General features: G+C 41.5%; 1 protein-coding gene across 2 annotated transcripts; it reads right to left on the reverse strand.

The window, feature by feature from the left end:
• Positions 1-26,810, reverse strand: LOC118397258 (myelin protein zero-like protein 2). Of its 2 annotated transcripts, XM_035791845.2 has the most exons (5): positions 26,491-26,810; positions 5,600-5,769; positions 5,074-5,284; positions 4,539-4,707; positions 1-3,148 (listed from the first exon to the last, which is right to left on the reverse strand). In XM_035791845.2, exons 1-5 carry the CDS (start codon positions 26,540-26,542, stop codon positions 2,992-2,994), a joined length of 759 nt encoding a protein of 252 aa, XP_035647738.1. In that variant the 5' UTR covers positions 26,543-26,810; the 3' UTR covers positions 1-2,991. The 2 variants fall into 2 exon arrangements, with proteins under 2 accessions (XP_035647738.1, XP_035647739.1); XM_035791846.2 differs by lacking the exon at positions 1-3,148 and having other exon boundaries at positions 3,153-4,707; positions 26,491-26,805.
• Positions 26,811-26,813: the final 3 nt, after the last annotated feature.

Raw genomic sequence — 26,813 nt, forward strand, 5'->3', positions numbered from 1 at the left:
TACAGTAAAATGTAATAAATAAAAACGTCTCAAGGACACTTTTGGAATCTAAGGGTTTTCAGATCTGACTGCATGCGACTCTTTTCAACTCCCACGCACCCTGGCAAGCATTGATGACATTTCATCTTAGTTCTAAGACTGTAATATAAGACCATTTGAAGATTCTTTCTGTCGACGATTGGGCCATGGCTATTTGCCACTCAGTTTCACTGGCTGTGAAGGCAGTACAGTAGATACCTAAGATGCTGGTAGGTAAAAAAAAATACTATTCTTGCTCTAATACTCTTTCACAATACTAAGGCAAACCGAACCAAACTGCCCAGCTGTACTGGCTGGGGCTGATTGCGCATCTATAGTTGCGGGAGCTGTCCTGAAAAGGACAATGTGAAAAGAAAATATCTGTACAGTACAGTTCAGGTCATTCCTATAGTGAATCATAAGAATCAACCTGATTGGTCCTTATTGGCCAGATCAATGAATGTCCACGGCATCTACCTAATCCACCAATTGACAGACACACACAATCACCATCAGGCTATCTCAGGCAGTGTCAGGTTGTCAGTCTGTAGACATTGAGATCTCTATGTCTCATTAGGCAGTGCAGCACTAATAGCTTGACTTACAGTGGTTACTGTAGCTCTAGGATCCATTGACAGAGCAGAAAACACAGAAGAAGGACCATTCTTGTGTACAGTGTGGATATTTTCAACAACGGAGACAGGTGCCTTAGCTCTATGGGTACTTGTTATTTTCCGTAGAAATGTAACACTATTCAAATCAGTCCAACATTCTTGATGTGATACATTCTCTTTGGTACAGCGCATTGTGAGATCCCAGTTTTTTCTCTCCGCAGCTCCACTCAACTCATTCAGGTAGCAGTGTTCTGTCCCTTTCCCTGTCCTTATGCCCTGCATTGGGACATACTAGTCTGCTATGCTGCCTGGTGCTTCCTATTTCCCCTCTCAAACTTCATCATCATCTTCATCCAATAGGATTCTCAGATGTATTCTTGTTTTAGACTCTTCAAACTCTTCTTCAAACACAGCTTGAGATAAAAAATACTTTAAAGGCATTCCATTCATATTCTCCTCTCCTGTTATGTCATCCCGGCTGCCATGCTTAGCAGCAGGGGCGGTTGAAGAAATCACAGGTCACCTGGATTCACCTGGTCATTCTGTCATGGAAAGAGCAAGTGCTCCTAATGTTTTGTCAAAGATAAAGACAGGCTACTCACCACTGCTGGCCGACGTGTTCGTCGTGGCAATAGTCTATCTCAAGATTAGTTGTTCGCAGTTGTTGAGAAAATGTTTCCATTGGTTCTATAGACAGTTTAGTGTTCTCTTTTCAGCAGTAGGCATTTGCTTTACAAACTGTAATTTTTCCCCCCTTCGATTGCATTTTGAAATATAATATAATCCATATATAATATAATCCATAGATGGCAGTTCCCATTCAAATCAGGACGCTAGTGTACCCATGAATTTAACAGTCAAATTGCCAGGGTAAGAGGTTCCAAAACCCTTCTATGGATTGTATTTCTATGTCCACAACGCAACAAGCTGTATATTTGACGCACATGGAGGATGGAGGCATACCGGTAACTGACAATATAAAGGAAACACTTGAGTAATGAGGGACACAAAGTATATGTTATGGTGTGGGATGCATATTCCTGGCATGGTTCAGGTCCAGAACCCAGGCCTTTTAAGACACTTTATGTTGGCTTTAGTTTAGGAGTTATCTGTATGTGCTTGTGATAAAACTTAATCCACAGCTATTTTTTGAAACTCTCGATCCTCTGTGGCTAAATTATGCTCTCTGGTGTATTTTGAACATTGAGAGTGGGCTCCTGCGGTTGGATAAAAAATATATATGATATAATGTCTATATCTATGTTTTTTTGTCTCTTGGGTCCTCCATAGGCTTGGGCCCAGGGGCTTCAGTCACTGTAAACCCCTGCATTATATTTACTTATACAACGGGTGGGTCTAATCCGGAATGCTGATTGGTTAAAACCGCATTCCAGCCGGTGTCTATTCCACAAATTATCACCGGCTAAATCTATAGCGTTAAAATTCCTATTTACTCTGTTCCATCCGACTGCGCAATCCACTGTCTCATCAGTAAAAAACATCCACTGACTCCACTATAAAAAGTATCTGGACATTATCTCACATGTCTTTTAGACTAACATTTAGTTTTCAATAGCAGAGATTTCTATAATCCTTGATGTCTGTCTCTGACATTTGCAACATTGTTTCAATATTCAAATTCGATCTTCAGCTGTTCCATAATAATGAACGTGTGAAATCATGAATCAGCTGGCATCATTTCTTTATGGATATATACAAAGAAATGTAAATTGAAAAAAGGTCAAACGAAACGAAGTGCAGTTAGTTCGCAGTCTTTTCAGCTTCAGTTTGAAGTGTTAGCTGTGCTGTTGGCTAGCTCCTCTGAACAAAAGTTCCCTGACAAGAGAGCACATTTTCTATTTATGCCAGGCGAAATCGGGCCTCATTAGCTCGCTGTTATGGATGTCTCCAAACAAATGTCACTAGAAAACAGCTTAAACAAATGCAAATGCATACTGTTTCTATTCGGGCTAAAGGAGGAGTGATGGTTGCTGATAATGGCCCTCTGTACGCCTATGTAGATATTCCATAAAAAATCTACCGTTTCCAGCTACAATAGTCATTTACAACATTAACAATGTCTACATTGTATTTCTGATCAATTTGATGTTATTTTAATGACCAAAAAAACGTGTTTGTCTTTCAAAAACAAGGACATTTCTAAGTGACCCCAAACTTTTGAACTGTAGTGTATATAAACTGCATATATTCTATCCAATCACAGCAGTCCAGGAGCCCACCCATTTTTAAAATACACCACGGAGGATCAATAGTTTTAAAAAAACAACTGTGGATTAAGTTTTACCACAAGCACATAGAGGTAACGCCTAGAATAAAGCCAACATTCACTGTCCCCATCTCAGTCAGAGTCATCGCCTCCACCGTAGTCAGAGCTCCTGTCGTCTTCCTCAGAGGAACTGGGGTCCTTGGTGCTGGCCTCCGAGATCATACCGTCCGAGCTGTCAACCTCTAGCACGTCATCGTCCACATACAGGTGGATGGCCCGTGAAGGGTGGCTAAGACACACATACACACGCAGACACACACACACACACACACACACACACACACACACACACACACACACACACACACACACACACACACACACACACACACACACACACACACACACACACACACAATCACAAACATACACACACGCAGACAAAGCCGCAGTCAGAGGCCAAAGACGGGAAAGGTTGAGCAGGAATTGGCCTTTTAGACGAGGGGAAAATAGCAACTTTTCAAGCGAAGCCATCTTGGAACACCATGTTTGCTCTGGATTAATCAATTGGTCTGGATTTTGTTGTTTGAAAAAAAAAATCCTTCCATGTAGAGTGTAGAGTTGGCTTTTGTTGGTGAGATTCGAGGGCAATTTCTTTTGCATATGTGGTTACACATGACATTGTTTAAATGTAAACCTAAAGAAGCACCCAATGCACAGAGATCAGAAAACCCAACAGAATGAGAGGCAAAGTAGTCCCTTCACCCATAGACCATAGATTTGGAACCCTAATGATATATTGTGTATGCCATAGACACCAGATCAAATAGAAAGTGACCATAAATGCACTGTCTAAAACAGAGACAACGGGTGTCAACTATCTAAAGGTTTAAAAAACTGCAATACAGTGACAGTCATAGTGAAATAGTTCTCAATTCTTTGACATTTTTATGCATTTGAAAATAATGAACTTTATGTTGAGTCTAATATTTTATAAATGTCTGTTTTAAACAAGTGCCTTGGGTCTTGCAGTGAATACTGACATTATTTTGAGTATTTCTGCAGTAAGTTGAACATTTTTATTGATTAAAAAAACAAACATCTGCTTAGAAATACAAAATCACTTCAGAACAAAACAAAATAATATCATTGATCAGCAGTAAACCGAGACGGAAATGTAAAGACATCTTGTTGTGGACTTATGGTTGAAAGGAATTGAACCAGATGAGAGAGAGACTGCTGCTACCTATACAACTATGGGCATTGGCTTACTAAGTGCTATGCGATTGGAAATTGATTGGGCAGATGTTAGAGTTTGAAACTGGTTAGTAGACAATAACAATAGAAACACTGTACAGGAAATACAGATAAATATGAATGCAGGCATACTGTCTTTCCAGAAAGGTGCATGGCGGTAAGATACAGGATCCAGCAGATGGATCATCTACAGTAGTATTCTAAGGCTCTTTTAGCATTTAAGTCTGCTCTTGGTAAAAACTTCTGCCCAATTATAGGTCCAGGTTTTGGTTCCAAATCTAGGTTCAGAGGAGAGTGTCCAAGCAGAAAAAGCATTTGACTGAGCACAGTCCCAGAGGTGAGCACCGCACAGCCCAGCCAGAGTGGGGAGACCGGGTGGAGAGATCCCACTCTCTCTTGCTCCTTCTCTCTCTCTGTCTTACCACACGGTAGGGTCCTTTCTCTGTCTGCGAGGTAGTTCCTCCGCCCCCTCTTCCTCCCGTCTCTTCTCGCGACATCGTCTTATTGACATGATGATGACGAGGAAGATGACCATCAGCACGATGGCGCCCCCGATGGCTGCAGCAAGCATGATCATCTCAGAGAAGGAGGCTTTAAAGGGAAAAGGGGTAAATGAAATAGGCAAAGAGGTAACTGTCACTTTATCTATTCAAACAAGACTAGATGGCTGGTTCCCAGGGGAGGTACATGATGATGATTTTATGGGATGTGTTAGGATTCTTTTAAATGCCTCAACAGTATACATAGTATCCCACTACAGTAGCAATGTCGGCTAGTACCTCTTGTTGCTGTGAGAAAGGAGCTGCTGGATGGAATAAATGACAAATGGGTCAGATTGGTTTTGTAAAGATTGCTGGGAGGTTTTCACAGCGCGACGCCAAAGATTGGACAGCAGACACGGCTACAGTATGTTTTAACCCAGCAACCTTGTACGCTTCACAGTAGACAGACACGAACCTGTGGTGACCACGGTCAGTTTCACCTCCCCTGCGTTGCCATGGACGTCCGGAGGGTTCTTCACCTGGCAGCTGAACGTCCCGTTGTAAGTGAACTTGACCTTACGTACCACGATGGTGGCGTCCCACCCCATGATGTCACCTGCCCATATCGCCCGCTTATGGAAACGCCCGTCCGGGGGAGGGTAAGGCCTCTCATGGTAATAGAACACCTGACATAGATTGACACAATGCTTAATGAGATCACATTGCACCTCATTAGCGGGTAGTTAATTGCATCTAATTGACTTAATTGTCACCTCTGATTGACTTTCTCCAACAATAGTATTTCCAAAACAAGGTCATTTTTCTAAACTGTTTAGACAGATTTCAAAATGAAGCTGACAAGGAGGTTGATGGTTGACTCAGAGGTCCTTGACAAACTACAGAATAGAGACTATAAACACACACACACACAAACACACACGGTCTCTGAACTACATCTCGAGGATGCCCAGAGGGTTCCACAATTAGCAAGGGTGACTCACTGACTCCTCCCGGCCAGGTCCGATGGGTCGGAAGCTCCATGAGACCGTGAGCGTTGCTGGGGTGATGGGCGAGCTGCTCTGGAAGGTACATTTCAGCCACACATCTGTACCGTTCACTGCCTCCACCTCCCCCGACGTTTCCACCCTCAGCCCACTGACCGGGAACAAGCCTGAAGCCACAGGAACACAGCACAGCACAGTAGTTATGCAACAGAAACTCTGCTAAACATACATACAACATCAATAGTGTATGTTATCGATGTTTGTGTACAAACAGACCCCCACAGAAACACATTACAGAGAAAATGCTGGAAAATTAAAAAATTGGCTGCATTTTCCCAGCTCCAGATAATGGATTGAGTGACACCCACAGAATGGAGTCTGTAGTTTGGTCTACACACACACACACACACACACACACACACACACACACACACACACACACACACACACACACACACACACACACACACACACACACACACACACACTGATATTACATTGGTTTTAAATCGCTTTGGTGTCATTTTCACAAGTATGTGTTACATTTTCATAAGTATGTGTTACATTTTCACAAGTATGTGTTACATTTTCACAACTCTTAGAACGTAAAAAAAGATCATCAAAAAGGCAGCTGCTTCAAAACTATAAGCACATTTTTAATTGACTAAGTGCAACACACAAAGTCAATCATACTTTTCCACCCAACGTAATCAGTGTATCATCTAGAAATACAGTTCACATTGCAATACGTGTTCATATGAAGCAATTACTGTTCACAATGCAAAATTCACATTACTTTTGACATGATTGTCTTCTCATTTGTTAAAATACATTTAGCATTACTTAATCAAATCAAATCAAATTGTATTTGTCACATGCGTGGTAGACAACGGGTTACAGTTAAATGCTTACTTTCGGGGCTTTTTCCAACAATGCAGAGTTAAAGACCAGATAAAACAGTGAGTAAAAAATAGAAATAGTAACACAAGGAATAAATAAATACACAGTGAACAACGAATAAAAATAACGAGTCACATGTCTCTAAACATTTTAGGGAGTCTAAAATAATAGGTCTCTATACAGGGAGTAGCGCAACGTGTCGATGTGCAGGGGTGGGAAGTAATTGAGGTAGCAATTTACTGTTCATATAGCCAGGGCTAAAGTGACTAGTTAACAGGATAGATAATAGACAGTAGCAGTGTGAAAATGTGTGTGTGTGTGTGTGTATGGGTGTGGCGTCAGTATGCATGTGTTGGGGTGTCAGTGTACTCTAAGTATGTGTGAGTGTGTGCATAGAGTCAGTGCAAGAGAGTTAGTGCAAAAAAAGGGTCAATGCAGGTAGCCATTTGATTAGCTATTTAGCCGTTTTAAATATAAGGCTTGGGGTAGAAGCTGTTTAGGGTCGTGTTGGTTCCAGACTTGGTGCTTTGGTACAGGTTGCTGTGAGGTACAAGAGAGAACCGTCTGTGGATTGGGTGGATGGAGTCTTTGACCATTTTGTGTGATGTACTGGACCCTCAGTAGCGCCTTGCGGTCAGATGCCAAGCAGTTGCTATATCAAGTGGTAATGCAGCCAGTCAAAATGCTCTCGATGGTGCAGCTGTAGAACTTTTTGATGAACTGAGGGCCCGTGCCAAATCTTTCCAGCCTCCTGAGGGGGAAGAAGCATCGTAGTGCCTTCTTCACGACTGTGTTGGTCTCTTTGGACCATGACAGATCCTTAGTCATGTGGACACAGAGGAACTTGAAGGTCTTGACCCGCTCCACTACAGCCCAAATCGATGTGAATGAGGGCATGCTCGGCCCTCCGTTTCCTGTAGTCCACTATCAGCTACTTTGTCTTACTGACGTTGAGGGAGAATGGGTTAAACCAGGGTCCCCACAGAGTGTTTCTTGGTAGTCTTAAACAAAACTACTTTGAAACAAAGGTATACACCGCACACACATGGTTATGGACTGAATTATAACAAAACTGTTTGACATAGAAACACCAGATTTTCAGTGTTTAAAAAAATATATATGTTTATTAATTATGAAATGATGAAAAATATTAGTAATATTCCACCCATGATGCCACTAGGTCATTTGACTACAGTAAAGGTGTGATCTACACACAATATCCCATCATGTCAAAGTGGAATTTTGTTTGTAGAAATGTATTGAAATTAATAAAAAATTAAAAGCTGACATTTCTTGAGTAAATAATGATTAAACCCCTTTGTTACAGCAGCCTAAATAAGGTGAATAAGACTGCTCTTTGCCTTTGTAGGTCAGTTCAGGTGAATGCCCTGCCCTTGCCTTTAGTCTGCCTCCTGTCCCTCCTATCGCCATGGAAACGCCTTCCTGAAACAATGACACTATACTTTGCTTAAACCTGTTCTGCCTTAAAGATTAGTGGTTGACCTTTAGAATGTTCCCATGTGGTTAGCCAAAAAGATTACAAGATAGTAACCCTGAATGACGAATGTGTGAACTATCAAACAGATGTCACATTTCTTGTTTCCTGCTTGTAGCAGGGCACGTTTAAAGGAATCATTTTCTCTTACTTACAGTGCATTCGGAAAGTACTCAAACCCCTTCCCTTTTTCCACATTTTGTTACATTACAGCCTTATTCTAAATTGGATTAAATAAAAAATGTTCCTCATCAATCTACACACAATACCCCATAATGACAAAGTGAAAACAGAGTTTTAGACATTTTTGCAAATGTATTACAAATAAAAAACACAAATACCTTATTATTTACATGAGTATTCAGACCCTTTGCTATGAGACTCGAAATTGAGCTCAGGTGCATCCTGTTTCCATTGACCATCCTTGAGCTGTTTCTACAACTTGATTGGAATCCACCTGTGGTACATGCAATTGATTGATTTGGAAAGGCACACACAGGATTGTGTCGAGGCACAGATCTGGGGAAGGGTACCAAAACTTTTCTGCAGCTTTGAAGGTCCCCAAGAACACAGTGTCCTCCATCATTCTTAAATGGAAGACATTTGGAACCACCAATACTTTTCCTAGAGCTGGCCGCCTGGGGGAGAAGGGCCTTGGTCAGGGACGTGACCAAGAACCCAATGGTCACTCTGACAGAGCTCCAGTTCCTCTGTGGAAATGGTGAAAACCTCCAGAAGGACAACTATCTCTGCAGCACTCCACTAATGAGGCCTTTATGGTAGAGTGGCCAACGGAAGCCACTTCTCAATAAAAGGCACATGACAGTCCACATGGAGTTTGCAAAAAGGCACCTAAAGGATCTCAGATCAAAATAAACAATATTCTCTGGTCTGATGAAACCAAGATTGGCCTGAATGCCAAGCATCACATCTGGAGGAAATCTGGCATCATCCCTACGGTGAAGCATGCTGCTGGCAGCAACATGCTGTGGGGATGTTTTTCAGTGGCAGGACTGGGAGACTAGTCAGGATCGAGGGAAAGATGAATGGAGCAGGTACAGCGAAGGTTCACCTTCCAACAGGACATCCACCCTAAGCACACAGCCAAGACAACACAGGAGTGGCTTTGGGTCTCTGAATGTCCTTGAGTGGCCCAGCCAGAGCCCGGACTTGAACCCGATCGAACATATCTGGAAAGACCTGAAAATAGCTGTGCAGCATCGCTCCCCATTCAAATTGACAGAGAAGAATGGGAGAAACTCCCCAAATACAGGTGTGCCAAGCTTGTAGCGTCATACACAAGAAGTCTCAAGGCTGTAATTACTGCCAAAGGTGCTTCAACAAAGTACAGAGTAAAGGCTCTGAATACTTATGTTTGTGATATTTAAATGTTTTTGTTTTGATACATTTACAAACATTTCTAAAAACCTGCTTTTGCTTTGTCATTATGTGGTATCGTGTGTAGATTGATGATGAAAAAACAAACAGTTTAATCCACTTTAGAATACAGTTGAAATGTAACAAAGTGTGGAAAAAGTCAAGAGGTCTGAATACTTTCCGAACGCACTGTAAATGTTACATGATTTCACGCCAAGTGTTTCTGCAGGGAGGGTGTGTAATGCAAGTCAAGGTGTCCTTGGATGAACGTTAGCTAGATGCATAACCAGCATTGTTAAAATAACTCTTTAATGAAATCTGACCATAGCTGTTCACATCCTAAAAGAAGAATATGTTCAATCGTAGTCCATGAAGCGGTATTAGGATTATGTGCACAGCTATAACTGTATGTAACAAAAGGTATACCCATTACAGTAAATATATATCCAAAATGAAGTTGCTAGGGTCCTTTTGATGGGGGGTTCACACTGCTTTACTAAAATTGCATTGGAAAACGCAGTACTCTAATACAATACTACATGTATATGCCATTTTCGCTTTTATCCAAAGTGACAACAGTACACACTTTTGTATGTGACCCCAGTGTGAATCGAACCCACAACTCTGTTCTTGCTCGTGCCATGCTCTTACTAACTGAGCCAAATAAGACATGAGCGTGCCATCCTCCATCAGGCCATGGATGAGGCATGCAATGACATCGAATCCAGACCTATGTCAGGCTTGTTTGGTAATACGGCCCTGGACATTTACTACGATGTAGATGAGAACCAATGGTCAAATGCTCCAGACAGGCTTGCTGCAAACTAGTACCTGCCAAACGTGATGTTTTTTCCATTCATTTTATTAGTTGAATTGTATTACAGGACACCTATGTTGTAATTATATCGGTAAATATATATTTTGGATCAATGGTTGTGTGGTGGAAGATGTCTCCAAACAAAATGAATGCACAATAAAAGGTTTTGAATATGAGACTTGCTGCGTTACAGGTGTTACCAGTTTGGAGTTTTGTACTAAGAGTTTTGAAAATTCCCCACATACTTGTGAAAATAGCACCAAAGCGATTGAAAAAAACTGTACTAAACGATCTTGTCCCAAATTAAATCATAAGCCCTGCTTATTCTGTCCAGGTGTCGTCCGAGTTAAGATTGCCTTGTTTGCTTCGTGTTCTGAGTGAGTGTGTGTTCCAGGTAGAACCCTTTAGGAGCCATGTAGAACCCCCTGTGGAAAGTGTTCTACATGGACCCCGAAAGGGTTCTACCTGGAACCAAAAAAGGTTCTTCAAAGGGTTCTCCTATGGGGACAGCCAAAGAACCCTTTTAGGTTCTAGATTGCACCTTTTTTTCTAAGAGTGTATGTTTACCCATTTATACTGAACAAAAATATAAATGCAACATGCAACAATTTAAAAGATTTTACTGAGTTACAGTTCATATGAGGAAATCAGTTAATTTAAATAAACTAAATAAACTAATTAGGCCCTAATCTATGGATGTCACATGACTGGGAATACTTATATGCATCAGATATGCATCTGTTGGTCACAGAGCCTGGTTCCTCTCTAGGTTTCTTGCTAGGTTTTGGCCTTTCTAGGGAGTTTTTCCTAGCCACCGTGCTTCTACACCTGCATTGCTTGCTGTTTGGGGTTTTAGGCTGGGTTTCTGTACAGCACTTTGAGATATCAGCTGATGTACGAAGGGCTATATAAATACATTTGATTTGATTTGATTTGAGATACCTTAAAAAAAGACCTCACAATGAGCCTCAGGATCTCATAACGGTAGTTTTCTGCATTCAAATTGTCATCGATAAAATGCAATTGTGTTTGTTGTCCATAGTTAACAGTATGCCTGCCCATTCCATAACCCCATCACCACCATGTGGCACCTGTTCACAACGCTGACATCAGCAAACCACTCGCCCACACAATGCCATACACATGGTCTGCGGTTCTGAGGCCGGTTGGATGTACTGCCAAACTCTCTTAAATGACGTTGGAGGCGACTTATGGTAGAGAAATTATCATTAAATTATTAGGCAACAGCTCTGGTGGACATTCCTGCAGTCAGCATGCGAATTGCAAGCTCCCTAAAAACTTGAGACATTCGTGGCATTGTGTTGTGCGACAAAACTGCACATTTTAGACTGGCCTTTTATTGTACCCAGCACAAGGTGCAGCTGTGTAACGATCATGCTGTTTAATCAGCTTCTTGATATGCCAAACCTCTCAGGTGGCTTCACGTACCTGCAGTGAAGCCACTCAACATTACATTACATTCAGTCATCTAACCGTCTCCCGTCCAGAGCGACTCACAGTAGCAACCAGGATGGAACATTTCTGGGATCTTTTATTTCAGCTCACAAAACATGGGACCAAAACTTTGCTTGACCAACACTTTATATTTTTGTTCGGTGTAATTGGAAGTAGTGTTCTGTCATTGAAATGGATGGATTTTCTTTCTTTTTTTATAGAAAGAGCAATACCTCTTTTTAACAGGGTAGGCAACAGGGGTGTTGTCCAACCCAATGACCAAGCAGAACATGACCTAGTCCTTTAAACCTCTGGGAAGATATGATCGGAAGTACATGGTTGTATTCATTAGGGCACACTGTAGCAAAACGTTTTGCAACAGAAAACAAAATTGAACAGGTACAGGTAGTCAGTCACCTTCCCGCTTCAATTTGTTTTCTTCTGTTTGGTGCTAATGAATATGACCCAGGGTCTATAAGGTCCTTTAGGTGGAGACTGATTGGGGCGGAATGCTTGCAAGATTGGAGTAAAACTATGTTGTTCTGCCCCTGAGCAAGGCAGTTAACCCACTGTTCCTAATTGGCTCTCACATGGTGCTTATTTACAGTAGGTTCATCCAAACTCAAGTATGTTAGGTAATCATCTTAAACATCACACTATGAGCTGCACATCATTTGAATTTGTATACAAATGTTTAATAATTTTCCTTTCATTTATTAGAAGCATAAATAGCACTTAATTCTCTGGCATTAAATAATTGGCCCTGATTTAATTCGGAGATGACGCCTTCTGCTAATGCAGTAGCTTTTTGATTCCAGTGTTACTGATGAACAATTACTTCTCAGGATTTCTGAATCTAACTTGGGCTTTAATAGAGATTTAAAAAAGCTTGTAAAGTGTGTACCAATTACTTTAATAGCATATCATATATGTTATTATATGCTATTTAATGAGGAATTAGTGACAGTTACAATTACAAAAAGGCACATTACTCAAATGAAAGCAATTGTTGATGCTATAAGCTGCACATCTAGCACATTCGGTTCCTTGGAAGTTGTGGGAACGTAAGGTTTTGGTTTCTCATTGGTTCTGGGAATGAAGCCAGTTTCCTGGCTGGTAAAACTGAATGTTTTTTTCCACGTTCTGAGAACAGAAGGGAAAATTACACCTGTTCAGGAAACATTTTTATATTGAAGGGAGGTTCTGACAACATTTTACTATGGTTCCCTGAAAGGTTTCCTAGGAGGTTTTAATAAATTATAGGTTAGTTGAAGGTAATTAAATACTGTTCTGAGAACACACTGCTAGCTTAGTTTGTGTTAACTGCTTAACGCCAAGCACAGATAGGACACAAGGAAATTAATTTCCTTAAGCATTAATCATGCAAACACATTTATTATTTTATAGTGGCACAGCATCCGTGAGTTTCAAACCTGTTCTGTATCCATGAAACAGTCCACTGCGCCACCAGGATGGAGCTAGCATGCCATGAAGTGCGGCAAGTAGCCTAGTGGTTAAGAGTGTTGGGCCAAAGGTTGACTAAGTGAAAAACCTGCTGGTGTGCCCTTGAGCAAGGCACTTAACCCTAATTGATCTGGATAAGAGCGTCTGCTAAATGACAAAAACATTTTTTTGTATATTTTTTTCTACTATTTTTTTATACAAAGTTGTGGACTCATTAAGATCAGGTGTGGCCAATTAGTGGGTGTGGCCAACACACCTGAATATACTTAAGATAGAGGATAGAGTTTTGTTGACGCTGAGAACAGAATGTGTATGTTTTTAAACATTGCTCATGTTTTGTGGTTTACCTGGAAAGTTTTGTTAACGTTCTCGGAACAATTAGCCACACCTGATCTTAAGTGCTTGTTTCCTTTGAAAATCAGTCTGTTTGAAATTACTCAAATGAACAGCTTTGTATGAATTTAAAAACCATGGTATGGTAGCTCCATCTTGGTGGCGCAGTGGACTAATTCCATGGATCGAGAACATAGGGTCAGATCTCACTGATGCCATGCCACAATAAAAAAAAGTTTTTGCATGATTAATGCCTAAGCAAATTCATTTCCATTATCCTATCTGTGCTTGAAGTTCAAAACAGTTCACCCAAACTAAGTCTTATTGAAACATTTTCTGATAATATTATTTCATTACTTTCAAATAACCTATAATTATCAGGTTTCAGGTATGACCCAGATGCAGAGAGTGTCAAAGAAACAAACATTTATTTTATTGTACAGGGGCAGGCAAACTACAGGTCAAGTCAGGCAGAGGTCAGTAATCCAGAGAGGGTGCAAAGGTCCAGAACGGTTGGCAGTCTCAGGGTCAGGGCAAGCAGGGATCAATAATCCAGAGAGGTGAGTCAAGGTATAGAACAGCATGCAGGTTCAGGGCAGGCAGAACGGTCAAAACTGGAAAGGACTACAGGAGCAAGAACAGACAGGCGCAGGGGGAACAAACGCTGGTAGGTTTCACAATAACAAAGCTAACTGCCAACAGACAAACAGAGAACACAGGTATAAATACACAGGGGATAATAGGCAAGATGGGTGACACACCACAATTCAGGGCGTTTCTTCATGTGGTCGTTCCTTGATATCAGGAAACGCCCATTGGTGCCTGCCATTGGTCAGTTCTGATGGTTTCTCGACACAGATGATTTGCTTCCATAGCAGGTTAGGATAATTAGCATGGCAAGTTAGGTGAATTAGTGTGGCAGGTTAGGAGAATGAGGTTAAGGTTAGGAAAAGAGTTAGGGTTAGACTTAGCTACAATGCTACAGTTGTCAACAACTATTGTCCCCGACGCGAACTAAATGGCCACGGACCAATGGCGAGCATCATAGGGTGTAACCTGATATCAAGAAACGGTCTGTAATTAAACCCTTCTTGTTTCACCGGCCAGGAATTGGATTCGTTCACTGGCATGGGAAACATAGGTTTTGTTTGGGTTTTGTTTGCCAAATAATAATCAAAAATGAAATAAACAATAAAAAAATGAACAGTAAACATTACACTCACAAAAGTTCCAAAAGAATAAAGACATTTCAAATGTCATTATGTGCAAATAGTTAAAGAACAAAAGGGAAAATAAATAAACATAAACATGGGTTGTATTTACATTGGTGCTTGTTCTTCACTGGTTGCCCCTTTCTTGTGGCAACAGGACACACATCTTGCTGCTGTGATGGCACACTGTGGTATTTCACCCAATAGATATTGGATTTGATCAAAATTGAGTTTGTTTTCTAATTCTTTGTGGGTCTATGTAATCTAAGAGAAATATGTGTCTCTCATATGGTCATACATTTGGCTGGAGGTTAGGAAGCACAGCTCAGTTTCCACCTCATTTTGTGGGCAGTATGCACATAGCCTGTCTTCTCGAGAGCCAGGTCTGCCTACGGCGGCCTTTCTCATTTCCTTAAGTTAGGGTCAGTCACAGTGGTCAGGAATTCTGCCAAATAGCATTCTAGTTTGCTCAGTTTTTTGTTAATTCTTTCCAATGTGTCAAGTAATTATCTTTTTGTTTTCTCATGATTTGGTTGGGTCTAATGTGTTGCTGTCCTGGGGCTCTGTGGGGTCTGTTTGTGTTTGTGAACAGAGCCCCAGGACCAGCTTGCTTAGGGGACTCTTCTCCAGGCTCATATGTCTATTGGTGAGGGCTTTGTTATGGAAGGTTTGGGAAACGCTTCCTTTTAGGTGGTTGTAGAATTTAACGTCTCTTTTCTGGATTTTGATAACTAGCGGGTATCGGCCTAATTCTGCTCTGCATGCATTATTAGGTGTTTTTTGTTGTACACGGAGGATATTTTTGCAGAATTCTGCATGCAGAATCTCAATTTAGTGTTTGTCACATTTCTTGAATCCTTGGTTGGTGATCGGAATCCCAGACCTCACAACCATAAAGGGCAATGGGTTCTATAACTGATTCAAGTATTTTTAGACATATCCTAATTGGTATGTTGAATTTTATGTTCCTTTTGATGGCATAGGCCCTCCCTGCCTTGTCTCTCAGATCATTCACAGCTTTGTGGAAGTTACCTGTGGCGCTGATGTTTAGTCCTCGGTGCACAACTGAGCAAGAGGACAAGTACATTAGAGTGTCTAGTTTGAGAAACAGACGCCTTACAAGTCCTCAACTGGCAGCTTCATTAAATCGTACCCGCAAAACACCAGTCTCAACGTCAACAGTGAAGAGGCGACTACGGGATGTTGGCCTTCTAGGCAGAGTTGCAAAGAAAAAGCCATATCTCAGACTGGCCAATAAAAAGAAAAGATTAAGATGGGCAAAAGAACACAGACACTGGACAGAGGAACTCTGCCTAGAAGGCCAGCATCCCGGAGTCGCCTCTTCACTGTTGACATTGAGACTGGTGTTTTGTGGGTACTATTTAATGAAGCTGCCAGAACAATGTAAGGCAAATCAACCAAATCAACCGAGGCTCTCCCCTCGGACTCAGGAAATTGTGTTCTTTACATTATTTCCAAGGTTGTGTCTGAGTTGCTTTTTCTTCCCACTTCATGACCAGACTCCTAGTCCGTTGGGAGGAAACCTGACTCTCTTACAGGTATGGAGAAAGATACACTTGGGCCTTGTCTCCTACACACAACAACACAAAGCCTAAAAAGACTACAAAGACTCTCTTCTCTCCTTTGTGGTCAGAGATTTCACAAGCCCAGGTTACATTTACAAGAGCTCTTTAAAATTGGGAGAGTAGAGCTGAGTTCAGGTATCAACCTGTATTCTCAGGCCAGGACTACAGAGAGAGGGGCAGGGCCAGGGGTGTTGAGTGTTCCAGTGGTGCCGTGCAAAATATATGGTGGGATAGCTCCCCCTTGCACAGTAGGCTACATACTATCACTATCACTCTGTCGCTCTGTCTCTCTCCCTCAATCCCTCCCACATAGGGCTGTGGCTGTCATTGCCAGCCATCAATTTAATAGACACCATCCCAATAAATCCATTCTTTATTTTACGCAGGTAAATAAAAAAAACAACAACATGATGATATGAAGAACATGTATTTCAGAAGAACAGAATATGTTGGCCTACTGTGTGTTAGTTATCTGGCTATGCTCCATGCCATGAGCTCTGTAGGCTTGTTCATTTAGCAGACAAGATATGCTTAGAAGTCCCGTGCCACCATTTTTATATGACTTTATAGTACGAACAAAATAAATGAACTTAGCTGAATAAAATAGAAAGGATATTTTTACCATTACAAAGCGAGTACGCAGATGAAGTGAGCGTAAAAGTGATCATTTGAAACAGGTCCTAAGTGGTAGATTTAGAGTTATTTGGCAACGTTAGTTGTGAATGATACAAACATTAGAATGTCCTAGAAATCAAAACATATATGGGATGCATGATGCCACTATAGACTATTGATGATTTGAGAAAGTAGCAAAAATAAGTATGTGCTCTGTTCCTCTCCAGGCTGCACAGCTGTTCTCTCATCAAGAGATCATATTTTCAGACTATTCTCAATTGAATCTTGTCTTTCGATTTAGCAGAAACACATGTCATCTGTATGCACTCAAATAGCGAATGGAGGCCTCACGCTTTCCCTCCAGTCCGTTTTGTAGGATACTTGGGTTTTACAGAGGATCGTGTGCTTAAGATGAGTAACTGAGAACTAAATACAAGAACACTTATTTCACTCCATTCATCAAACATTGTTTGAGAAGCATGTTCTCGCTGCCCGACAGGTGATATTCCGCCCAAACTCTGTATGCCATGGACTCTCCAACCTTGTTCCTGCAACGACCCAGTGCTTAATTTGGAAAGCAAGTCAAATCTGTTTGGGAACATCGATAGTAACATGTTTTCGCAGCATAACATATTTCACTAAACTGTTGACAGCCCGCCTGCGTGCTCAAAGGAAGGAATAAAGGAGAGGGAAGAGGAGATGGAAATGCATGGTGGTGAGATATTCTATATAGCTCAAGGTAATATGTCACTCAATGAATTATGAAAATATTTGTTTAAATGCCCTATTACTAGGCTATTCAAAATCCAATACATTACAACTCACTATAATTGTAGGCTAACTGTAAACCGCCCTGCACAATCAATGAACCATCAACATCACCCAGGGCTATACGTTCTCTCCCAGACTCATGGATAGACATTTTGGAGCATACTGTAGCATAAGGTAACCAGTCCATCCAGTATGCATAATAATACAGTCCACGCTCAAAGGCTAGACCAATTATGTACCAACAACATCTTAAATCAGTGTTATGTTTTACTGACATGCGTAACATGTGGTAGGCTATGTTTGTATAACGACATAACCATCATTTTAATTCCGTTTTTTTTCTTCCCGGGTTTACATAAGAATAAGCTCTAATATGCATATGGGGGTTTTGAATTAATCACCACCTTAAAAAGCTATGTCCGTTTCTTTGTTAGGCTTTGAAACAACATCCACAACCACCATGTTTTGCACTGTCTCAACCTGCTGTTGATCTTCTTTCTTCAAATTGATCATCACAGTGAGGCGACTTTTAAAAGTAGGGTGGTCCTACTGTTTTGATGATAAGTGTGTGATGTGATTTTCCATTGCATTTGCATTGATGTCAGAGTGGTCAGAGGGACAATAGAGTCCTGAGTACCGGGCCATTAGGACCTGATGGTAGTTCTCATTAACGTGACTCAAAGGTCACATGGAATTTCATTGCGGTCATGATTCCTGACTGCCGGTGTGGTGGTAATACGGTCACCACAACAGCCCTAGAGGGAGTCCCACTCTTTTCCACCCCCTTTTCTCTCAATTCAATTCAATTCAATTCAATTCAAGGGCTTTATTGGCATGGGAAACATGTGTTAACATTGCCAAAGCAAGTGAGGTAGACAACATACAAAGTGAATATATAAAGTGAAAAACAACAAAAATTAACAGTAAACATTACACATACAACAGTTTCAAAACAGTAAAGACATTACAAATGTCATATTATATATATATATATATATATATATATATATATATATATATACACAATGTACAAATAATTAAAGGACACAAGATAAAATAAATAAGCATAAATATGGGTTGTATTTACAATGGTGTTTGTTCTTCACTGGTTGCCCTTTTCTCGTGGCAACAGGTCACAAATCTTGCTGCTGTGATGGCACACTGTGGAATTTCACCCAGTAGATATGGGAGTTTTTCAAAATTGGATATGTTTTCGAATTCTTTGTGGATCTGTGTGATCTGGGGAAATATGTCTCTCTAATATGGTCATACATTGGGCAGGAGGTTAGGAAGTGCAGCTCAGTTTCCACCTCATTTTGTGGGCAGTGAGCACATAGCCTGTCTTCTCTTGAGAGCCATGTCTGCCTACGGCGGCCTTTCTCAATAGCAAGGCTATGCTCACTGAGTCTGTACATAGTCAAAGCTTTCCTTAATTTTGGGTCAGTCACAGTGGTCAGGTATTCTGCCGCTATGTACTCTCTGTGTAGGGCCAAATAGCATTCTAGTTTGCTCTGTTTTTTGTTAATTCTTTCCAATGTGTTAAGTAATTATCTTTTTGTTTTCTCATGATTTGGTTGGGTCTAATTGTGCTGTTGTCCTGGGGCTCTGTAGGGTGTGTTTGTGTTTGTGAACAGAGCCCCAGGACCAGCTTGCTTAGGGACTCTTCTCCAGGTTCATCTCTCTGTTTGTGATGGCTTTGTTATGGAAGGTTTGTGAATCGCTTCCTTTTAGGTGGTTGTAGAATTTAATGGCTCTTTTCTGGATTTTGATAATTAGTGGGTATCGGCCTAATTCTGCTCTGCATGCATTATTTGGTGTTTTACGTTGTACACGGAGGATATTTTTGCAGAATTCTGCGTGCAGAGTCTCAATTTGGTGTTTGTCCCATTTTGTGAAGTCTTGGTTGGTGAGCGGACCCCAGACCTCACAACCATAAAGGGCAATGGGCTCTATGACTGATTCAAGTATTTTTAGCCAAATCCTAATTGGTATGTTGAAATTTATGTTTCTTTTGATGGCATAGAATGCCCTTCTTGCCTTGTCTCTCAGATCGTTCACACCTTTGTGGAAGTTACCTGTGGCGCTGATGTTTAGGCCAAGGTATGTATAGTTTTTGTGTGCTCTAGGGCAACAGTGTCTAGATGGAATTTGTATTTGTGGTCCTGGTGACTGGACCTTTTTTGGAACACCATTATTTTGGTCTTACTGAGATTTACTGTCAGGGCCCAGGTCTGACAGAATCTGTGCATAAGATCTAGGTGCTGCTGTAGGCCCTCCTTGGTTGGTGACAGAAGCACCAGATCATCAGCAAACAGCAGACATTTGACTTCGGATTCTTATCGTAAACAGACTTCTCCTAGCCAATACTACAAGATTAATTCTAGTCTGTCAGTTCACCCCTAAATTCGTAAATAAAGGTAGAGAGGGGGAAGTTGAGAGAGAGAGAGAGAGAGAGAGAGAGAGAGAGAGAGAGAGTCTGTTTAAAGTCTGTTTACGATAAGAAAGGATAAACGTTTAATCTATCAAACCTCCTCTCCCTCAACGCTGACTCAAGACGTTCTCCACAGATTGTTGATTTGGATTCATTATTTTAAGTGGGCCTAGGTCCAAGCCAACAAAATCACTACCACCCACACCAATAACGCTCTAATGCGCGGAAGAAGACTTTTCCACGCACCATATTTCAATTACAGGTAATAATAATAAATAATAATATATGCCATTTAGCAGACGCTTTTATCCAAAGCGACTTACAGTCATATCTATGTTTTTTAGTTCCATAGCGCCTTAGAGGTGGAGGATGACTTTGGAGCAGATAATTGAATGGATCAATTCATTTGAATATGTAAGTTTGTCACAGGGACTCCATAAAACATTTGACATAATACATGCAGTCTCTCACAGCGACAATTCTCTCATGCTCTGACATGTAAAGGCTTTCATCAACGTCCGTCACTTGGCTATTTAGCTGGTTCTATTTAGCTGGTTCTTGACTAATTTCCTGCTGGCTCTAACGACGTCAGATGAGCAGCCTGAAGTTACTGGAACTGATTTATTTTTCCAGAGGAAACCCACTAGAGTTAACTGGAAGTTCTTTCGTTTACATTATTGACAAACCGTTTGGAGAACAATAGAACAGGCCCCACAACAACTTTGTCATGCACAGGGAAGTAAGTACATATGAAATCAAACCATTGTTTCAGCTTAGGGCCAAAACCGTTCTCATGAAAATAATCAGGAGTTTTAAGAGTGGCTTTGCATTGAAAGCCCGGGAAAGCAGGTCCATCCATTGCCTTTATGAGGCTAGCTTATAGGGTGCAACTTGAGATAGTCACTTGGTCTATCAACTATGCCCCTGGGCTGCCCATTCCCTTCCTTATAAAAGGTGTGTTGACTGTTTAGCATGTCAAAAACACACAGATTTCCTTAGTGATAATGACCATGTACTAATACCAGAGGCGGCCAGTAGTGGAACAGAAGCGACCTTTCTTTATTATGGCTAATTAGATGTTATCAACTATGCCAAACTGTCACCCAAATATCTGGAGGTTAGATAACCAGCACAGGCAATTCACTGTTGATCTGAACTCACGTGTCTGTGTGTCAAGATGGTAAACCTGAATATGAAAACAAGCTGACACATGCATGGTTGTGTGCCTGTGAGCTCTCAGGGTCACAGGCACACAAGGCTGGTTGATAGGAAAGGATAGAAAGGAAGTGTAGGTATATACTTATGAAAGGAAACCCAGTCATGGTAAGAAAGAACATTTATCACCAATGGCAGAATATCACATAATGGTTAAGAGAGTATTGGGACGGCTTCCAGTTCATGTTTTGGCTAAAGAGGGGAAACAGGGATATTTACAATATCTAAACAACGTTTCTCTCTGGCCCAGAGTAGTCCAAATTAGCCTAGAGAAGGGGTAGGAAACCTTGGTCCTGAAGGGCCGCAGGCACTTGATGTTTTTGATTTAACCGACCTGGAAGACCAGGTGTGTTGAATTTAGACAATCACTGAACTGATCAATTAGCTCAGTTGGTCAGGTGTGGTGTCTAGTTGGGACAAAATCCCATTATATCTGCGGCACTCCATGAACAGGGCTGCCTGCGAGCTCCTCTTTATTGGTCTAAAATAAGATTTTGCCTCGACAGTTGTGTATAGTGCTGCTACAGCCTAGGCTCCTATAGTGTAGAGGACAGGCATGAGATTGATTCTTAGCCTAAATGCAATAGATTTGAAAAATGCTACATGAATGTGAACATTTGAAAGAGTGAGAGTTTATACAATTGCGTGAGAGATGCTCAAAAGTGTCAACAGTTTGTTGTCAGTAAATTGCTCAACAACAATATCAACAAGGCAGGTCCGTCAGGCTCTAGTTTTGTCGCAGCTGGACTACCGTCCAGTCACATGGTCAAGTGCCGCAAAGAGGGACTTAGGAAAATTACAACTGGCCCAGAACTGGCTGGCCCTTAAATGGACACATACAGCTAACATTAATAATATGCATGTCAATCTCTAATGGCTCAAAGTAGAGTATAGATTGACCTCATCACTACTTGTTTTTGTAAGAAGTAGTGACATGTTGAATGCACTGAGCTGTCTGTTTAAACTGCTAGCACAAAGCTCGAACACCCATGCATCAACCGATCTCTGCCTGCACCCTCCCGGCCGACTAGCATCATCACTACTCTGGACGGTTCTGACTTAGAATATCAGGACAACTATAAATACCTAGGTATCTGGCTAGACTGTAAACTCCTTCCAGACTCACATTAAGCATCTCCAATCCAAAGTTAAATCTAGAATCGGATTCCTATTTCGCAACAATGCCTCCTTCACTCATGCTGCCAAACTTACCCTTGTAAAACTGACTATCCTACCGATCCTTGACTTCGGCGGTCATTTACAAATTAGCCTCCAACACTCTACTCAGCAAATTGGATGCAGTCTATCACAGTGCCATCTGTTTTGTCACCAAAGCCCCATATACAGTCGTGGCCAAAAGTTTTTAGAATGACACAAATATTAATTTTCACAAAGTCTGCTGCCTCAGTTTGACTGGTGGCAATTTGCATATACTCCAGAATGTTATGAAGAGTGATCAGATGAATTGCATTTAATTGCAAAGTCCCTCTTTGCCATGCAAATTAACTGAATCCCCCAAAAACATTTCCAATGCATTTCAGCCCTGCCACAAAAGGAACAGCTGACATCATGTCAGTGATTCTCTCGTTAACACAGGTGTGAGTGTTGACGAAGACAAGGCTGGAGATCACTCTGTCATGCTGATTGTGTTCAAATAACAGACTGGAAGCTTCAAAAGGAGGGTGGTGCTTGGAATAATTTTTCTTCCTCTGTCAACCATGGTTACCTGCAAGGAAACACATGCCGTCATCATTGCTTTGCACAAAAAGGGCTTCACAGGCAAGCATATTGCTGCTAGTAAGATTGCACCTAAATCAACCATTTATCAGATCATCAAGAACTTCAAGGAGAGTGGTTCAATTGTTGTGAAGAAGGCTTCAGGGCGCCAAAGAAAGTCCAGCAAGTGCCAGGACCGTCTCCTAAAGTTGATTCAGCTGCAGGATCAGGGCACCACCAGTACAGAGCTTGCTCAGGAATGGCAGCAGACAGGTGTGAGTGCATCTGCACACACAGTGAGGCGAAGACTTTTGGAGGATGGCCTGGTGTCAAGATGGGCAGCAAAGAAGCCACTTCTCTGCAGGAAAAACATCAGGGACAGACTGATATTCTGCTAAAGGTAATTTTCTCTGATGCATCCCCTTTCCGATTGTTTGGGACATCTGGAAAAACGCTTGTTCGGAGAAGACAAGGTGAGCACTGCCATCAGTCCTGTGTCATGCCAACAGTAAAGCATCCTAAGACCATTCATGTGTGGGGTTGCTTCTCAACCAAGGGAGTGGGCTCACTCACAATTTTGCCTAAGAACACAGCCATGAATAAAGAATGGTACCAACACATTCTCAGAGAGCAACTTCTCCCAACCATCCAGGAACAGTTTGGTGACGAACCATGCCTTTTCCAGCATGATGGAGCACCTTGCCATAAGGTGCTTGCAAAAGTGATAACTAAGTAGCTTAGGGAACAAAACATTGATACTTTGGGTCCATGGCCAGGAAACTCCCCAGACCTTAATCCCATTGAGAACTTGTGGTCAATCCTCAAGAGGCGGGTGGACAAACAAAAACCCACAAATTCTGACAAACTCCAAGCATTGACTATGCAAGAATGGGCTGCCATTAGTCAGGATGTGGCCCAGAAGTTAATTGATGGCATGCCAGGGGGGATTGCAGAGGTCTTGAAAAAGAAGGGTCGACACTGCAAAAATGTACTCTTTACATCAACTTCATGTAATTGTCAATGAAAGTCTTTGACACTTATGAAATGCTTGGAATTATACTTCAGTGTTCCATAGTATCTGACAAAAATATCTAAAGACACTGAAGCAGCAACCTTTGTGAAAATTAAGATTTGTGTCATTCTCAAAACTTTTGGCCACGACTGTACTACCCACCACTTCGACCTGTATGCTCTTGTTGGCTGCTCCTCGCTACATATTCGTCGCCAAACCCACTGGCGACTTATAGTGTCATCTATAAGTCTTTGCTAGGTACAGCCTTATCTCAGCTCACTGGTCACCATAGCAACACCCACCCGTAGCACCACGCTCCAGCAGGTATATTTCACTGGTCACCATAGCAACACCCACCCGGCGAGTGTCACCATGCTCCAGCAGGTATAGCCTTTCACTGGTCACCATAGCAACACCCACCCGTAGCACCACGCTCCAGCAGGTATATTTCACTGGTCACCATAGCAACACCCACCCGTAGCACCACGCTCCAGCAGGTATATTTCACTGGTCATCCCCAAAGCCAACACCTCCTTTGGACGTCTTTCCTTTCAGTTCTCTGCTACCAATGACTGGAACGAATTGCAAAAATCACTGAAGTTGGAGACTTATATCTCCATCACTAACTTTAAGTGTCAGCTGTCAGAGCAGCTTACCGATCGCTGCAGCTGTACACAGCCTATCTGTAAATAGCCCATCCAACCAACTACCTACCTCATCCCCATATTTGTTTTTCTGCTCTTTTGCACACCAGTATTTCTACTTGCACATCCTCATCTGTACATATATCACTCCAGTGTAAATTGCTAAATTGCAAGTACTTTTCCGCTATTGGCCTATTTATTGCCTTACATTCTTACTTCAGTTGCACACACTGTATACACATTTTCTATTGTGTTATTGACTGTATGTTTGTTTGTCCCATGTGTAACTGTGTCTCGTTGTTTTTGTCCCACTGCTTTGCTTTATACTGGCCAGTTCGTAGTTGTACATGAAAACTTGTTCTCAACTGGCCTACCTGGTTAAATAAAGGTGAAATTAAAAAAAATACATGAAAAAATACCACCAGAGATCTCTTCACAGTCCACAAGTCCAGAACAGACTATGGGAGGCGCACAGTACTACATAGAGCGATGACTAAATGGATCTATATTCCACATCAAGTAACTCACGCAAGCAGTAGAATCAGATTTTTTAAAACAGATAAAAAATACAACTTATGGAACAACGAGGACTATGAAAAGTCACACACACACAGGTACAAACACCCAACAACAAACACATATAACATACACACTATACACACACACGTACACCTGGACTGTGTGTAATAGTAGAGTGGTGGCCGGAGAGCACACACTTAATGTATTGTGATATCTGTTGTAAAATGTGTTTTAATGTTTAAAATTTGAGTTATAATGTATATTACTGTCTTAATTTTTTCTGGGCCCCATGAAGAGTAGCTGCTGCCTTGGCCGCAGCTAATGGGGGATCCATAATAAATACAAATACAAAATATTGTCAATCTTAATTTGCACAATTAGTCAGGCACTCTGTCAATATGAAGGAATTATTGCTTGGCACATGCTGTCAATGTAAACCTAAGCAGTTTGTGCTTTGCTTGCACCTATGCATATAATCCATTTATAGCATACAGTTGGACACTTCTAGAGATTAAGTCAAGGTTAAATAGGCCTACTGTTCTCCAGAGGAATATCAATGATGCCCACCAGTGCATGAAACTAAACACGTGTCAATTAACTTCAATTAGTCCAGCAGGCTCCGTTGTATACATGTTAACTTAATAGCCAAAAATGTGAACTATTTTCAGTGTCATCTGTTTATAACATATCCACTGAGGGTCTTTGTATGTGCCAAGATAGTAGCTCATATGATACACTAGCGACATCCTTTGGCTTGTTGACGGGAAACAGGTGGACCTTCCTATCCGGCGGTCAACATCTCGATAACCCTTGGCTTGCACGCAAGCACGGATACACATGATCAAAAGAAGGAAAGTAATTATGTTGCATGAAGCTTCAAAACAATGCGTCTTTTCCTCAATACCGACAAATAATGTAAAGTCATTAAGGGGCTATAAGCAAGTTGCATTTTATAATCACGTAGGAACGCTCAGGCGACCAACCCTATACGGTAGCAACGCATGGAGCCAAATTCCCACTTCCCTTTGACGCACATCGGACACTCGGGTCAGGTTGGAGACTTCCGGTATTCATAATGTTTTCACCACTTCAGTGCTCTAATGCAGAGAACAGCTACTCCAACATCTCACGATAGCATCGTAATGATGTGTCGAGTGAAGGATGGAGGAGAAACATTACTGACACGAAATAACCTAACCATATGATCTAAACTACTATAACCAGAGATTAATAATACCCACAATTACTATTCTCTTGGACTAGTTTCCATTGTTTGGATTAATTCGAAATTAGTAGAGCATAAATCAAAACAACTTCGCACACTCACCTGAAGCTGCCAGTCCGGACAAGAGGACGAGATAAAAATGGTTTACGCTCATTGGAAAAGGTGTCCGGAGTCGACCAAATTGCCTAGACCCTTGTGGTGTCCCCACCAACCCACTGAATAAAATCAAAATGGACTGGACACTTCGATGCTATAAACTCGCTGAACTCTTCTGGACCTGGAGTTTAGACTGTCTGTAAACCCCAATCCTATCCGCACTGACTGGCGGTCTCAGACGATGTGGGACACGTCTCAACTCGATCCTGCCCTCGTCATTTTGACGGTCTCCCACCTTTTTCGAGCGGAGTAACAAACCTTCACTCTAT

Source organism: Oncorhynchus keta, chromosome 18 (genome assembly GCF_023373465.1).
Source record: "Oncorhynchus keta strain PuntledgeMale-10-30-2019 chromosome 18, Oket_V2, whole genome shotgun sequence".
Lineage (NCBI taxonomy): Eukaryota > Metazoa > Chordata > Actinopteri > Salmoniformes > Salmonidae > Oncorhynchus > Oncorhynchus keta.

Excerpts from the sequence above, each read along its gene's own strand:
- LOC118397258 (XM_035791845.2), bottom strand. The coding sequence starts at position 26,542 with ATGAGCGTAAACCATTTTTATCTCGTCCTCTTGTCCGGACTGGCAGCT. Across the intron at positions 5,770-26,490 it reads GTCCGGACTGGCAGCTTCAG|GCTTGTTCCCGGTCAGTGGG; the intron begins GTGAGTGTGCGA and ends CTGTGGCTTCAG. Across the intron at positions 5,285-5,599 it reads GACCTGGCCGGGAGGAGTCA|GTGTTCTATTACCATGAGAG; the intron begins GTGAGTCACCCT and ends AATCTATGTCAG.